At 43.3% G+C, this 11906-nt stretch overlaps 1 protein-coding gene across 3 annotated transcripts in view; it reads left to right on the forward strand.

Moving 5' to 3' along the window:
• Positions 1-11906, forward strand: part of PAPSS1 (3'-phosphoadenosine 5'-phosphosulfate synthase 1) — a 112968-nt gene that overhangs the window by 18596 nt on the left and 82466 nt on the right. For all 3 annotated transcript variants that reach the window (XM_010858576.1, XM_010858578.1, XM_010858579.1), the window contains exons 3-4: positions 1369-1604; positions 8578-8716. In XM_010858576.1, the coding sequence (XP_010856878.1) occupies positions 1369-1604; positions 8578-8716 (375 nt within the window). The remainder of the gene's footprint in view (positions 1-1368; positions 1605-8577; positions 8717-11906) is intronic.

Genomic DNA, 11906 nt, shown 5'->3' on the forward strand with positions numbered 1-11906 from the left:
CAGGAGCTTCACGGTAGGTCCTGCTTGTCAGCCGGGATCTTAGCTGGCTGGGGTTCTCAACTAGAACACCTACTTCTCATTTCTCCAGCGTGTGGTCTCAGAGTATTTAACAGCTGTTGTGTAGTTGCTAAGTCGAGTCTGATTCTTTCTGACTCTGTGGCCTGTAGCCTGCCCGGCTCCTCTGTCCAGGGGATTCTCCAGGCAAGAATACTGGAGGGGGTTGCCATTTCTTTCTCCAGGGGATCTTCTTGACCGAGGGGTCGAACTGGAGCCTCCTGCATTGGCAGGTGGATTCTTTATAGCTGAGCCACCAGGGAAGCCCTGTTTAACAGCTGGCTCCTCTCAAATTAAATATCCAAAGAGAAGCTGAATAGCTTTTTCTGACCCGGTCTTAGAAGTCACGCATCATCATTTTCACTGTATTCTTTTGGTTATAGGTGAGTCCTAAGTCCAGCCCAGATTCAAAGGCTGGGAAATACAATAGACTCTGCCTGTGAATGGGACAGTGGCAATGTCCTGTTGTAAAAAAGCTTTTAGGCCAATGTTGCAAAATATACTACTTGCTATGCTTGTTAATATACATTTTTAATGTAGAAAGCATCTAATGCTATATTGATCCTTTTAACATATCATCTTTTTTTGCCTTCTATACTGACACGTCAAGAGTTTCAGTACATGAGGTTTCAGTATCTCTTGTCTCATAACTGTCTTACTTGTGAATTCTGTAATAACATACTCCCTAAGATGGCACATATTAGTGCATAAATAGACTCTTTCCTTTTCCTTCACTTCTCATCATTTAGTGACTAAACATCATTAGTAGAAGAAGGTGAAATGAGAATATTCTTTTCTTTCTAGATTAATTATGTTATGGATTAGATTCTCAGTTACTTTTATCGTGATAGCCTTTGGGAAGTGTTGATTCTGGGATCTAGAGGTCACTTTCTAATATTTATTTCACTGACTTAGGTCTTTTCTTTTTCTACCCTCACCAGAAGTAATTTGGGCATATCACTTTGTTTTAGAATTGGCATGCAGCTTTAGAATAGTGGTAACGAGAGGACTTGGTGAATATCTGTATCAACCAAATATAATATTCAGATTGGTTAAGCCTTTGTAGCTCAGTGATTTCTGGGATGCCTTTGCATTTAGATAGGAATTACTAAAACATAAATGCTTATTATATTTAAATTATAGATGTTTTTCTAGCTAAGACATAGTAAAATCTTACAGAGAAGTATTGGATAAGAATGTTACTAAGAGATTGCTTTGAATAATGAATATAATTAAGCCTGTGATTAAAATTATTTATTATTAAGTAATTATCCTCAATTTTCTATCTGAAATCTGTGGACTGTTCACTTTTAGGCTTATCTGGAGCAGGAAAGACCACAGTAAGCATGGCTTTGGAGGAATACTTGGTTTGCCATGGTATTCCATGCTACACTTTGGATGGTGACAACATTCGTCAAGGTCTCAATAAAAATCTTGGCTTTAGTCCTGAAGACAGGGAAGAGAACGTTCGACGCATCGCAGAAGTAGCTAAGCTGTTTGCAGATGCTGGCTTAGTATGCATCACAAGTTTTATATCACCTTATACTCAGGTATGTGGCTTTTGCACCATTGTGGTTCTAATTACATATATTGAGAATATGGTGTCAGAAAAAGCAAGTAGTATAAACATTGACATGTACTTTGAGGCTAAATCCAAATTAAAACAATTAACCTACAGCATTTCTGTGCTGCAGCTTTCTAAGTAAATTCATTTTTGAAAAGCTTGCTGTGACCCACTCATCCCCTGGCCCCTACCAAGTATAACTAAAGTTGTTGACCAAGTATAACCAAAGTTGTTGACCAAGTCAATGGCCAAATTATTTCAAGTTTGACTTTTCAGTTCATAAAACCTGTAGTAAAGACTCAATATGCATTAAACACCAGGGAAAATGTTAGATTTCTTAGCATGTGTCCGGTTGGGACTTTTTTTGCTCACAATTCCTGAGGCTCATCTTTCATCATATTTTTTTCACAGAGACCATAGCAGCACTAATTCACATCTTTGTATTTCTTTGAGAAAAATCATGTTGTTTTTCCTCATGAGAATTTCGTTTCTCTCTGCCTTAGAAGGCGTTCACCTTCTTTTTCCTCGCCTCACCTCAGCATCAGTTGGTCAGTCTGAGTCTCAGGTTGGGTATCTCCTCCTCTCAGACTTTGCAGGGTATCTGTCTTGGTTGCCCTTGGTATTGTACCTAACACATTAAAAAAAATTAATTAATTTTTGGCTGTGCTGGCTGTTCGTTGCTTTGTGCGGGCTTTCTCTGGTTGCGGTGGGCAGGGACTCCTCTTCGTTGTGGTATGCAGGTTTCTCGTGGTGGTGGCTTCTGTTTTGGAGCACGGGCTCTAGGTGGATGATGGGCTTCAGTGGTTGCAGCACATGGGCTCAGTAGTCGTGGCGTACGGGTTTAAGGGTGCGTGGGTTTCACTAGTTCGGCTCGTGGGCCCTGGAGTGTAGTCTTAGTAGCTGTGACGTACGGGCTTAGTTGCTTCATGCCACGTGGATTCTTTACGGACCAGGGATCAAACCCGTGTCCCCTACATTGGCAGATGGATTCTTATCCACTGTACCACCAGGGCAGTCACATTGTTTTATTATAAATACCAGTTTTTTGGTTGATGATGCTAATAGCAGCAGCAGCAGTAATAACAGTGATGATGATGATAATAGCAGCCAGCATTTACTAGACACTTACTGTGTACTGATAACAGTTTTAAAGTGCTTTCACGTGAACTAGCTCACTTAGTTCTCATCACTCAATAAGGAGGGTGGAGGTGAGGAAACAGAGATGTAAATCACCCAGGCTCACACACTGCATGGAGGAACAAGGATTTGCTCCCAGACAGCGTCACTGGGATCCATGCTCTTGCCCACTGTGCTTTGCTGCCTCTAAAGTCCCCTGGCTCCTTGATGCTGAGGTTCTGTCTGATTTGTCTTTATTATCTTGATGCTAAGCCCAGATGGAGGAACACAGTAGATATTTAGAACACAGTAGAGATTTGTTAAGTGATAGCATAGCCTCTTAGGGAGCCCAGGTATGTAAAATCAGGCGAGATAGCTTAGTGGTTAAAGATAGCAGCTTAGAAGCCAGAAACAAGAGACTGAAATCTCGGCTCTCCCAGTTACTGTTAGGTCCTTGGCCAATTTACTTAACCTTCCAAGCTCGGGTAATGCCTACCTTGTAGGATTGGTGTGTATATGTGTGTGTGTGTGTGTGTGTATACGCTTGTGCATGTGTGTGTGCGTGCACTCAGTCACTCAGTTGTGTCTCTTTGTGGCCCCACCAGGCTCCTCTGCCCATGGAATTTTCCAGGCTAGAGTTGCTCTGAGGATTGGGTAATTCATGCATTCACTGCTGTCAGCACAGGGATGATGTATAGTAAGTATGCAGTAAGTGTAATAAGTAATAGCACAATTCTATTATTGTAACATAAATCTGGATGGGTTACTTAGATTTTTAAAAAAGTTTAAGCTGTAAAGATTATAGATTAAGTATGAGATTGAGTGTTAATCACAGAGATTCACTTAATTGAAGTGTGGCAGGAGTTGTAAAAGGTTCTTTGAGGACTGCTGCTGCTAAGTCGCTTCACTCGTGTCCGACTCTGTGTGACCCCATAGATGGCAGCCCACCAGGCTCTGCCGTCCCTGGGATTCTCCAGGCAAGAACACTGGAGTGGGTTGCCATTTCCTTCTCCAATGCATGAAAGTGAAAAGTGAAAGTGAAGTTGCTCAGTCGTGTCTGACTCTTAGCGACCCCATGGACTGCAGCCCACCAGGCTCCTCCATCCATGGGATTTTCCAGGCAAGAGTACTGGAGTGGGGTGCCATTGCCTTCTCCCTTTGAGGACTAGCTGCTTTTCATTTTCCTGAAGCATTGGGATCAGTGTCAATACATCAGCTTAAAGTATCCTAGCTAATGAAATGTGTAAGAGAATGAGAGTTGTTACAGTTCCTCAATCCTTGGATAGAAACAGTTTTCACAGTGATATATAATAATGGTGATATTCTTGCACCTTCTGGAAATCTTTGCAGTTCTTAGAAAAAGAAAAAGCCAGTAATACCTTTGGAAAGCTAGCAGCTGAGACCTGGGTATCTAGAAGTATATGCTAATATGCTTCTTTTGGCCCTGTTGTTTCCATTAGCATGGAAAAAAACTTTTGTTGATCTCATGCCTAAAAGCGCTGAGAGTGGAAATGAGTGGAAATCTAAAGATTATGCTTAGAGCACGTCAAAAATCCATGATAATATTTGTACCAAGTCATATAGGATATGTGTATTCTTCTGTGTCACCCCCTTGAACTTGGGCATCTTGGCTGTAAAAATAAACCTGATAATTCTTATCCTTAAGGAGTTGGTAAGTGATTTGGTGGGAGCATAGAGATGTGATCTTAAGGCAAGCAATTGGGTATGTATATGAAAACTGCTGTGGAAGATCCAAAGAGGTGGTGTTGCTTGAGGTGAGTCACGAAGGGTGACCCAGTGTACCAGTTAGACCAGAGGGAGAAAGCTATTTCAGACAGAGGAGATACTGCAGTAGTTACAAAAGCATGGACATGTGAGGGAATTGCACCTGGGGACCTGTAGGTAGTTTGTTTTGGCTGCTCTGCAGGATAAACATGAGGAGAGATGCAGCTCGAGCCATTTGCAGCAGTCTCACGCCAAACTCCAGACTGCTCAGGACTTTGCCCCAGGCGTGGTGGAGAGCTGAGATTGTGCTGGGGAATGGTGTCTCTGGGTGTGTATTTTTATGAGGTCACTGTAAGGCTGGAATGAGAATGGTCGAGAGGTAGGAGAATAGTTAGGAGGCTTTTGGGGTGAATTCAGGCACCGGCCGTGGGAATAGAAAAGATGGGGCATATTTGAGAGCTCTTGAGCATGTAGTGTCAGTGGGATGTCGTGCCTGGATTGATTGCTGAATTGGGGGTGAACATGAAGGAGGGTGCTTTCTGAAGAGAAGATGATCTGATCGAGTTAGAAGATGTAGAGTAGGAAGGGAGGAGAAAACCGTGTCATTTTAGGTGGGTAAGATTTGAAGTGTCGGTGGCGTAGCTAGGTGAAGATGACCACTGGGTTATTTGGAAATGTGTTCTGGAGTTCAGGAACGTTGTATAGAGTTGAGATATAGTTTTGGAAGTCATTAACTCGATTAGTTGAAGCCTTGATGAAGCTGAAAAACAAAAGAGTACAGAGAATGAGAAGAGAGCGACGGATGGAAACTTGGGAACACCTTCATTTGGAAGGACAGTTGGAATAGTAGGATCACCATTGAGCTGCTGTGCCAGAAACTAACGTCATAAAGCTCGTGAAATTATTTCAGTACATTAGGATCTGTGACAGAGGTACATTGTGGGTACTTTCCCAGAAGGCACAGTGGTAAAGAATCGACCTGCCAGTACAGGAGACGCAAGAGACATGGGTTTGATCCCTGGGTCCAGAAGATCCCCTGGAGTTGGAAATGGCAACCCACTCCAGTTCTTGCCCGGAAGATCCCATGGACAGAGGAGCCTGGTGAGCTGCGGTCCATGGGGTTGTGAAGAGTTGGACACTACTGAGTGACTGAGCACTGAGAACTCAGAGAAGCGAGGCCCTCAGCCAGCCTGGACGTGTGGGGCAGGGTTCCTGAGGACTTAGCATGGCGCTTACTCTGAGTGAGCGCACTGCTGTAGCCACAGGACAGGGGTGAGCGTGTTTGCAGGGGCTATGGCAAAGGCATCAGATCCAAGCAGCCTGGTGGAAAGATTGGCATTAATTATCAATAGAACGTCAAATGCAAGACTTGAGAATGTTGGCCCAGGTGAAGGAGGCCTGTCCTGTCACTCTGAGAAGCTTGGCTTTTACCCTGATGGCGATTGAGACGGGGCGGGGGGGGGCGGGTCTCTGAAGAGTTTAGTGACGTGGTTGAATTTGCATCATCTTGTCATCCTGGGTACAGTGTAGAGTGTGCCTTTGAGAAGATCAAAGCTGGAAGCCAGTAGACTGATTAAAAGTGTGTCACACTTGTCCAGGCAAGAGAAATAAGGTGGAACCAGAAGTTAGGCAAGGAGTGGATTAGTGTAATGTCTGGAGGTAAAATCTGAAGGACTTTGGGACAAAATGCACAAGATGGGACGGCAAAGGGAAGGAACCAGGAAAACTCCGGGGATTCCAGGAGAATAGCGTTCTTATCCCTTGATTTGGGCAGTATGAGTGGGAAGGAGAGCCTGGGAGGAAAGAGAATGCTTTCAGTTTTTGGACATGTTCAAGGTACATGGCAATGGCACCCCACTCCAGTACTCTTGCCTGGAAAATCCCGTGGATGGAGGGCCTGGTGGGCTGTAGTCCATGGGGTCGCTGAGAGTCGGACACGACTGAGCGACTTCACTTTCACTTTTCACTTTCATGCATTGGAGAAGGAAATGGCAGCCCACTCCAGTGTTCTTGCCTGGAGAATCTCAGGGATGGGGGAGCCTCGTGGGCTGCCGTCTATGGAGTTGCACAGAGTCAGACATGACTGAAGCGACTTAGCAGCAGCAGCAAGGGGGATGTCCAGGAGGGTGTGTATATGAGCAAGTTTCAAAAGGGTGTTTAATTTCAGAAATGGAGAGAGTTCAGGCTGAAGAGTTGGTGTGTATGTTGTAGTTTCCACTGTGAAAGCAGTTGAGAAGAGTGCTCCAGGACTGTGTGGGGTGAGCAGTGGGCTCCTGATCAGCTGTGGGCACCGCCAGTGCTGCAGCGAGGGGTGCAGTGGAAGGAGCCCTGGGCAGCCTGTGTGGGATCCACCAGGGAGCAGCCTTGTTGGGGTATGGACGGTCAGTAGTGTGAAATGTGGGCAGAATGGCCTGGCAAGTGCCCATGACCATGGGGATTTTTGTATCATTTGTTTGTTCACCTGTTTTTAATGGAAAATAGTGACTTTTACTTGTTCGTTGTCCGTGAAGAAAGAGAAGGTTGAAGATTCTGGATGAAGTAGGAATCGAGGACTGAGCAAGTTTCATTAGAGGGAAGGGATTTTTTTTTTTAACTTGTTATTTTGTATTGGGATATAGCCAGTTAACAATGTTGTGACAGTTTCAGGTGAACAGCAGAGGGACTCAGCCATACATACACACGTATCCATTCTCCCCCCAACTCCCCTCCCATCCAGGTCACCACACAGCATTGAGCAGAATTCTGTGTGATCCTTGTCTGCTCTCCGTTTTAATCATAGCAGTGTGTACATGTCCATCCCCAACCCCCCAACTATCCAGAAGGAGATTTTTTTTAAACGTATAATTTTAAAAGTTACTTTCCATTTACAGTTACTACAAAATGTTGGCTCCATTCCCTGTGTGGTACAGTGCATCCCTGAACCTATCTTGTACCGAGTAGTTTTGTCTCTCTCACTCCCCACCCCTGTGTTGCCCCTTCCCTCCTCTCCCCTTTGGTAATCACTGATTTTTTTCTCTCTGTGAGTTGGCTTCTTCTTTGTTATATTCACTAGTTGGTTGTGTTTTCTAAGATTCCACGTGTAAGTGATCCCATACAGTGTTAGTCTTTCTCTGTCAAACTTGTTTCATCAGCATGATGCCCTCCAGGCCCATCCATGCTGCCACAGATGGCAAAAGCTCATTCTTTTATATGGCTGAGTGGTATTCCATTGTGGGCTAGGGCATTTTGAATCTGTGAAAGGAGGAGTGCGGGAGGGGATGTAGGTATATTTATACGGCAGAGGGGAGATGGAGAGCATTCGTGTCTGGGGATTTTCTTTTTAAAGTCAGAGGTGTAGCCGTTGGTAAGAGTGGAAGTAGGCTTGAGTGGAGGGACCATAAGAATGATGGTAAATGACAGCAAAAATGGTGGTACTGCCTTGGATGGATAGAGTGAGTGTGGAGCCTGACTTTGAGAACAGGCAGGGGAGTGAAGCCTGAAGGGAGAACTTGGTTTTAGTTAAGACCAGAAAGAAGTAGTAGTTCACTGAAAAGGGCGGAGTATTCCAGAAGACAGAGTGGAGAGGTTTTAGACTGGGCGATGAAGTAATTACCAGAGCTGGGGGTTAGGAGCCATGCAGAAAAATAAAGTTTGGGGTGTGTTAGAGATGTGCAGTGGCTGCAGGGGTTTGTATTTGGCAAGAGAATAAACTAGCCTCAGGGTTCTGAATGGATTTCTGGTGATGTTACTTTTAGGCCAGCACAGGCTGAGGTTAAGTGAGTTATTAAAAGAGCGGCCTGATGGCATTTGCATTGGAGCTGAGCTTTGGCTCACGTTCCTCATAAAGTTTAGGTGAAAGTTCTTGTGGGGCATTTATTCTGCCTCCTGGAACTTCCCAATATATCCGATTTTCAGAATAGCAACCCTTTTAAAATTCTTAGTGCAGAATGGGCTTCTTAACCTGATTTCTTGGGTTTTTATTTTCAGTTTGTATTTTTAAAATATAAATTAAACTTTGAGTAATACATTTTGCACTAACTCAACCGAAAAGCTCTTTGACTTGTCCTTGTTATTACTATCGTACCCTTGGTTCCTGTGATTATTCTTTGTTACGTTTCTGCGCACATCTTTTTCCTAAGGATCGCAACAATGCAAGGCGGATTCATGAGGGTGCGAGTTTGCCTTTCTTTGAAGTGTTTGTCGATGCTCCCCTGCATGTTTGTGAACAGAGGGATGTCAAGGGACTCTACAAAAAAGCACGGGCTGGAGAAATTAAAGGTAAGTAATACGTTTTTTCCCCAATTTGTCTTTCCTTAAATATTTCATCTTACCATATCTGAGACGGATGAAAGTATTCGAACAACTTGAAGCTCCTTGAGAAGAGTGAGTGGGTCTTACTACACAGTTGGATCTCTCAGGCCTAACCAGTAGTAGTACTGTGTACACTCCGTATCATCCATCAGGTTAAAATCCTACTCACAAGACAGGTTTTAGAGGACTTGGATTTTGGGGGCTGGTGGAAACATATTGGTGTAATTTGGTGCCTAGCACTTCTGTGGTCTTTGTTCTAGTGAAAATGTAAGAAATTCCATAGTGAATGGGGAAAATGCCTAAATTATAAGCATTTTGAGAGCAAGGAAAATGTCTCATTCTTATGTATAACATGTTGCTTGGAATGATCTGAAATTCATTCTATGTGTGATTGTTGCATTAGATTGAATTAACATATCAAAGTACATGCAGCTTATATTTTCAGTTTTATAGTCTGTTCCCAGAGTTTCAACTCTGATGAAAATTTGGCATAGAGACATTTAGAACTTGTTCCTCTGTGGCCTTTGATACCAATCATTCTATTTATCTTTTAGACATCCTTTGACATTAGTCCTGGTCTGTTATTATTATTAACAGTAAGAGAGAGCAGGCCAACATGAAAAAAGCATCAAAGATAGGTATTTAGTTTACACTCTTTGGGATCAATTCATGCTGGTAACTTTTATTTGCCTTCCCAGCAGGGAATATGTGATAGCCTGGGACTATCAGAAGCTCCCAGGAGTTCCATGAAGTATAAATTTTGGCACCAGCTTCTGACCCTGAAAAGGAAAAGGTGGAACAGGAAGGAAAATGCTTGTTAAGCTCTTTTGTCTGGGCCTGGGAATGCATTAGCAGTTGGGGCGAGTTCCACTGAATCTGGTGGTGAATTTGGTTCCTTGGGCAGGCTCGTGTCCAGTCTTGCCACCTTGGAAGCTCAGTTTGACCCATGAAGCTTGTACTTTCTTGACTCAGGGAGAACAGTCCTGAATGTGATAACAACAGGAAGGGAACCAGTTTATCCATTTAGTTTCTAGGTCACCCTCTGGCTTACCTGGTAGCTCAGCTGGTAAAGAATCCGTCTACAATGCAGGAGACCCCGATTCAATTCCTGGGTCAGGAAGATCCCTTGGAGAAGGGATAGGCTACCCACTCCAGTATTCATGGGCTTCCCTGGTGGCTCAGACAGTAAAGAATCTGCCTGCAATGTGGGAGACCTGGGTTTGATCCCTGGGTTGGGAAGACCCCTGGAGGAGGGCATGGCAACCCACTCCAGTATTCTTGCCTAGAGAATTCCATTGACAGAGGAGCCTGGTGGGCTACAGCCCATGGGGTTGCAGAGTCAGACACGACTCAGTGAATGAGCACACAGCTCTCTCTGTTGATTATCAGTGTTCACTTCTGTTTGTTTGTCATAGAGATTTGCAAAGAGAAGCTGAAGGATGTGTCCAGGATCCTGATGTCTCAATCTTTTACTTATTTTAACTGTAGTTGGTTTTGTTGTTTTTGCGAGGATGGATTGGTGAGGGAGGTAGATTTGTCTGCCCACCTGGAGTAAGCACCCTCTTTACCATTTTTTGTGTTATTAGAATTTAGCACAAAGCATGGCCTAAAAGTAGGAAGTCAAGAGATAACCTGGAGTAGCAGCTGGCTTGGCCTTGGAGTACAAAATGAAGCAGGGCAAAGACTAACAGAGTTTTGCTAAGAGAACGCACTAGTCATAGCAAACACCCTCTTCAGCAACACAAGAGATGACTGTACACATTAATACCACCAGATGGTCAGTATGAAAATCAGATTGATTATATTGATTATATTCTTTGTAGTTGAAGATGAAAAAGCTCTATACAGACAGTAAAAAGAAGACAGGGAGTTGACTGTGGCTCAGATCATGAACTTATTGCAAAATTCAGACTTAAATTGAAGAAAGTAGGGAAAACCGCTGGACCATTCGATGAAAGTGACAAATAGATTCAAGGGATTAGATCTGGTAGAATTCCTGAAGAACTATGGATGGAGGTTCATGACATTATACAGGAGGCGGTGATCAAAACCATCCTGAAGAAAAAGAAATGCAGAAAGGCAAAATGGTTGTCTGAGGAGGCCTTACAAATAGCTGAGAAAAGAAGAGAAATGAAAGGCAGAGGAGGAAAGGAAAGATATACCCATCTGAATGTAAAGTTTCAGAGAATAGCAAGGAAAGATAAGAAAGCCTTTATAAGTGATCAGTGCAAAGAAATAGAGGAAAGCAATAGAATGGGAAAGACTAGAGATCTGTTCAAGAAAATTAGAGATTAGGGAACATTTCATGGAAAAGTGGGCTTAATAAAGGACAGAAATGGTAGGGACCTAACAGAAGCAGAAGATATTAAGAAGAGGTGGCAAGAATATACAGAAGAACTATACAAAAAAGATCATAATGACCTGGATAACCACAATGATGTGATCACTCACCTAGAGCCAGACATCCTGGCGTGTGTAGTCAAGTGAGCCTTAGGAAGCATCACTATGAACAAAGCTAGTGGAGGTGATGGAATTCTAGCTGAGCTATTTCAGATTCTAAAAGATGATGCTGTGAAAGTGCTGCACTCAATATGCAAGCAAATATGGAAAACTCATCAGTGGCCACAGGACTGGAAAAGGTCGCTTTTCATTCCCATCCCAAAGAAAGGCAATGCCAAAGAATGCTCAAACTACCACACGATTATCCTCATTTCATGTGCTGGCAAAGTAATGCTCAAAATCCTCCAAGCGAAGGTGGGAGGGGGTTCAGCATGGGGAACACATGTACACCCATGGCTGATTCATGTCAACGTATGGCAAAAACTACTATAATATTGTAAAGTAATTAGCCTCCAATTAAAATAAATTAATTAATTTTAAAAAATCCTTCAAGCGAGGCTTCAATAGTATGTGAACTGGGAACTTCCACATGTACAAACTGGATTTAGAAAAGGCAGAGGAACCAGAGATCAAATTGCCAGCATCCGTTGGATCATAAAAAAAGCTAGAGAATTCCAGAAAAAATATCTACTTCTGCTTCATTGACTACGCTAAAGCTTTTACTGTGTGGATCACAACAACCTGTGGAAAATTCTTCAAGAGATGGGAATACCAGACCACCTTACCTGCCTCCTGAGAAATCTGCATGCAGGTCAAG

This window comes from Bison bison, unplaced genomic scaffold, assembly GCF_000754665.1.
Source record: "Bison bison bison isolate TAMUID 2011002044 unplaced genomic scaffold, Bison_UMD1.0 scf7180017864389, whole genome shotgun sequence".
NCBI classification, from domain to species: domain Eukaryota; kingdom Metazoa; phylum Chordata; class Mammalia; order Artiodactyla; family Bovidae; genus Bison; species Bison bison.